General features: G+C 46.4%; 1 protein-coding gene across 2 annotated transcripts in view; it reads left to right on the top strand.

The window, feature by feature from the left end:
• Window positions 1-1573: 1573 nt before the first annotated feature.
• Window positions 1574-4968, top strand: part of LOC147035672 (protein phosphatase EYA1-like) — a 386713-nt gene continuing 383318 nt past the window's right edge. Inside the window, exon 1 of one of the 2 annotated variants that reach the window (XM_085846578.1) lies at window positions 1574-2009. In XM_085846578.1, coding sequence (XP_085702704.1) covers window positions 1952-2009 — 58 coding nt within the window. In that variant the 5' untranslated portion in view covers window positions 1574-1951. Of the gene's footprint in view, window positions 2010-2090; window positions 2623-4968 lie in introns of those variants that run through there. The other variant, XM_085846569.1, reaches the window with a different exon arrangement.

Here is a 4968-nt window from a genome sequence, read left to right on the forward strand (position 1 = left end):
AGGCACAGTCGGAAGTGCATTGCTCACTTGCGAGCCACGGCTGTCTTCCTCTCTCTCTTCTGTCTCTCTGTCTGTCCCTTCCTCTGTCCCACTCTGTCTGTTCCTCACTCTTCCAATCCCTCTCCTCCTCATCGTCCCTCGTTCCCCCTTCGAGTCATCTAGCCGGCCGTGCCCCTCTCAGCCGACCATCCTCCGCCGTGCTGTGACGCAGTGCTCGGTACGTGGTTTTTCACTTTTTAATAATTGCACTCTTTCCCACCTCGTCTCACCTGTGATGTACCTACGTGCGGTGTACCAATCCTACAACGTACGTCATGCTCGCTTTACTCTTTGGTGCACGGAATACAAAATTGCATATATATATATATATATATATATATATATATATATATATATATATATATATATATATATATATGTATATAAACTCCGTTCACGGCAATAATATATTATTATATATAATCCAATATATTAATATATGATTTGTTTGATAAAGTTGTACACTAATTAATTTGTTTAACAAGGAAGACACCTGCACAAACTATACATCATGGAGTATTGTGTACAATATAATTATTATGGCCCAACAAGGCATCGTCTCTGGGCTCAGGAGTGAAGTGTCGACCACCGAGTGATCTTCATCCTGGACTGTCCCGGATAAACAGCACTCAGTGGTGCCCGACATGTCGAACCTGAGGCTCACCTGTTGGGTGTCTATAGCCTGCTCTACTATATATAGCAAGTCGTTGGTTCCTTCACATTTGAAATATGGATCTTCCGCACTGGTGCAGCAAGTTTATAAAGTACAACGACGTCCTGTCCGCAGGAGGAGAATGCCACTTCCATTTATCTGATTTGCGTCTGCCTGCAGGCTGCAGTACAGGTGTTTACAGACCGGTCATTAAGGTATCAGGTAAAGTAATTATGACGTGGTCCAAGCCTTTAACACAACAATAGAGAAACAAACAACTCATTAGGACAATCCAAGATCCGTGGACAATTCGTATTATTAGCACGACGTTAACATTATCACGTTTCGAATGCGAATTATCACACAGGTAATATACCTGTACCAGAATCCTCTTCTTTAAATGGTATGTTCTCCTTCGCGGACGTGTGAAACAGCACCATGAAGGCCTCACTGGAAGCATCGAGGGAGTGGATGCGAGGGAAGGGTAGTCGTGGACCCAAGGGAGTGATCGAGCAGCGTGACCCCGAGGAAGTGAATATGTAGTTGGTCAAGCTGAAGGGTCGTCTTCCCACGAGTTACTGAAGATGTAGTGAGTAGTGACAATATATATATATATATATGTGTGTGTGTGTGTGTGTGTGTGTGTGTGTGTGTGTGTGTGTGTGTGTGTGTGTGTGTGTGTGTGTGTGTGTGTGTGTGTGTTGAAGACCCGGGTTCGACATTTCCCATCGATCCCTTGTCGTTGCAAACCACAGCCGTTCGTCTTGTTCGCCTCAATGGGTCGACGATGGACGAGGAAGCACACTCAGTCGTCCTTCATCTGCGACCAGCACTTCCTCTGATAGGCATCTATCGGGTGAAGGGACAATAGAAGGTTGATGGGGTGGGGGTCTTCCGTAGGTGATCAGGAGTTGCGCGGCGACGCTTTGTCGGGACCAGTAATCGCTCCGATTCCTGAGGTTTCGGTGTGAGTTCGCAAACCCCAATCGATCAGGGACGTGCGCCCATATGACGACGACGACGACGCCGATGACCACGACGACGACGTCGACGACGACGGAGTTTGCTTGCTGTCTTCAGCTACCGAGGGTCGGCGTCGTCGTTCGCGAGCTACCGCACCGCCACGTTGACCACGTGAAACCAACGTTATTACTCGTTGTAAAAGGCCGGGTGTTTTGAGACTGGCCCGCTAAGCAGGCCTCACAAGACGGCCAAACGAGTTGTGTTTATGTGCTTTCGTTAGAACAGCGCCCGCGGTACATGGAGGGAGAGCTCGTTCTGCCGTCGGATTGTCGGACAACCCTCGTACGCAGCACAGGTACGTACGAATCCATAAACGTACGGCTCACAAAAGGAACGTGCGATTCAAAGTTCACGAGCTTTGTTGTAGACTCTGTGGAGTGCCATCATGGTTGTCCCCTGCGGAGTTCCCACGAGATCGCCGCAACACCCGCTCGTCGCAAGCCGATGCCAGAGTGTCGTGGACCAGGTGCTGGCCCTTCCCGTGGCTCGACCCGAGTGGTGGGGAACATGGGGATGCGTCCCCGAGAGTATAACATCACTCAAAGGGAATCTTTGTCGGGTGATTCGGTCGGTGGTCGTGCAATGGGGGCCGGGTGTTTTAACAGTATACTCACGTGGGTAAACTCTGTTGGAGTGGACCCACCATACAGCACGACAGGGGAGAGACCGTTCGCCTCGTTTGGATGCTTAAAAAAGCGATTTGAACATGAAGGTGGACCGAGCTCAAGACCGCCACGCTCCATCGACGGGAGCACATCGTATGAGACACTCGAGTTTGTCCGTACGTGCTCAGTCCACGTGCGTGCTGTGTTCAGGTGGGTCTGCTTCGCTCCCTCCTGTCTGGAGGTGGACAGACAGAGTGACGTCACGCTCGGTTCCAAAACGTCGCCCTGATCTGGATTCCGACGGTAAATCAACATTTCCGATATTTAAACCTTTAACAAATACACGTGGAAAGCGCTGTCAACAAACTAACTCCTTTTCGGTTTGTATTTACATATACCCTACACGCACACACACGCACGCACGCACGCACGCACGCACGCACGCACGCACACACACACACACACACACACACACACACACACACACACACACACACACACACACACACACACACACACACACACACACACACATTTGTTTATTTATTTAGTTCAGTATTTATTTAACCAGAGCTGATCAGTAATTCCGTGGCCCAAGTGAGATGTTCATCAAAAAACGAGGATAATAGTTTACCATCGATGATTATAGTTTCCTCGAAAATGGATCTTGTAGTAAAAACAAAATCGAGTTTAATTTGATGTTTGACATGAATTGTCGAAGAGGGTTGAACTTTTTAAAATAATTATTTATTTCCCCCGGGTACATTGTGTGTGATCATCGCCATCGAGGGTGTCGGCCCGTTCACTTGAACAAATCTCCACGACATCGTTATTAAACTGTTGGTTCACAGGAGCAGATTATTATTATTATTATTATTATTATTATTATGAATATTATCATTATTATTTCATTTTTTTGCATTGTACAGTTTATAATATAAGATAACAGATTTTACTTTTATCAAAACACAAGGTACTACAACGATTATTATGACAACTATCACTATTACTGCTGCTACTACTACCACGATTACCGTGACGAATACGACGACTACGACTACGACTATTTCTAGGACTACGACGACCGCTACTACTACGACTACTACTACTATAAGTGCTTCGACTACTCCTACTATTGCTATTACTCCTACGACTATTACTACTAAAACTACTACTATCACCTCTACGACGACTACTACAACTACTCTTGCTACGACTACTATTACTACAACTATTACTGCTATGACTACTGCTTCTACTACTACAACTACTACTACTACTATTATTACTTCTATTACCACTGCTACTCCTACTATAACTACTTTGATGGCCCCTTTTATTCCCAGTTTCTTGTGGAATCGGCTGGGGAAGGTTTTTAAAAAAATGTTTTTTTTTTACCCAAATCTTTCACGAACCGGCTGGCCAGGCTTGACGTTCGACTGAAGGTGGCAGCGATTTGTAATTTTTTCAGGATGCCGGCGATAACCCACCTCTGCGCGAAAGTCACCGTGGGATCTTTGACATCCAGCAATGTCTGCTGTTATAGCAGATGGGTCCTCTTCCTCCAGCTTAAAATCCATCCAAGGAAGGGCACACTTTAATTTGATGCCTCTCCCTGGATTTGGAAACACCAGCGATGACAGTTTATGAGCTGGATCGGGATTCCAACCCAGGCGAGGCAGCTCCGAAGCGAGCACACACACCTCAAAGCTATCTTGCTAACCCTATTTATTCATACACAGGTATTGTTACCTATAAACGAATCGATAGGACCACAGCAAGGTGTGCGTGCTGCACCGAAAGTCCAATAATTGTTTGTAGTCATTTCATTGCTCGGATGTTTACCCAGGTAATATTTACACAGGTAGGGTGAATGTATATTAATTAATTAATTAATTATAAAAGTGGAGCTGCACGTTCGACAAACACCGATGAGTGTGAAACTGAGGCATGTGGAGGCCAGTGATGAGAATATCAAGGTGATCTTAAGTTATATTACAAAGTGCACAATGACGTCACAGTAAGGAGGAAAAAAAAACACAGTGTGCAGCGTCACCACGACAGCCACAATTGCAGTGAGTGATGCACGAGTGCGCTGATGTCGGTCGAGGAGCGACCTGGGCCTCTTGCCTTTTGTCCTCAGAGAGAGGTGCTCACTCAACCTGAACCCGAGCTGTGCCTTTCATGTGCCTGGGAACGGTGTGATGCCCGCAGCTCCTGCACCTTCCCTCCAAGGCTTTTTGTTTTCGTACTTTGAAAAGAAAAAAACGGGACGTGCCTCATTCTCTCTTTCATTCATTCTCATGGAGCACGGTCGTGCTCCCACATTGAGTAATGGAGGGATGACGCTTGATCATCATGCGAGTTCCTTTGCAAGTAACTTCAACCACAGAGGGATTTGTCACCAATCCTCCGCAATGGTTGCCAACCTATGGTTGTTAATTGTCCATGCCCTGTCCTTTTTAAATGCTGAGCATCCACAGCAAGGAATCAGCACGTACCATTGCTGAAGTCTTTGGTATGCCTCAGATGGGATTTGAAGCACTGACGTCCTTGACTCAGAGTGGGCAAAGACACCAGGTGACCAGGTGTCACCAGGTGTCAAAGACACGATAACCAATCGTTAAGACACCAGGTGTGGTGTTGATC

This window comes from Eptatretus burgeri, chromosome 1, assembly GCF_056783735.1.
Source record: "Eptatretus burgeri isolate ZD-2024b chromosome 1, Ebu_testis_v1, whole genome shotgun sequence".
NCBI lineage: Eukaryota > Metazoa > Chordata > Myxini > Myxiniformes > Myxinidae > Eptatretus > Eptatretus burgeri.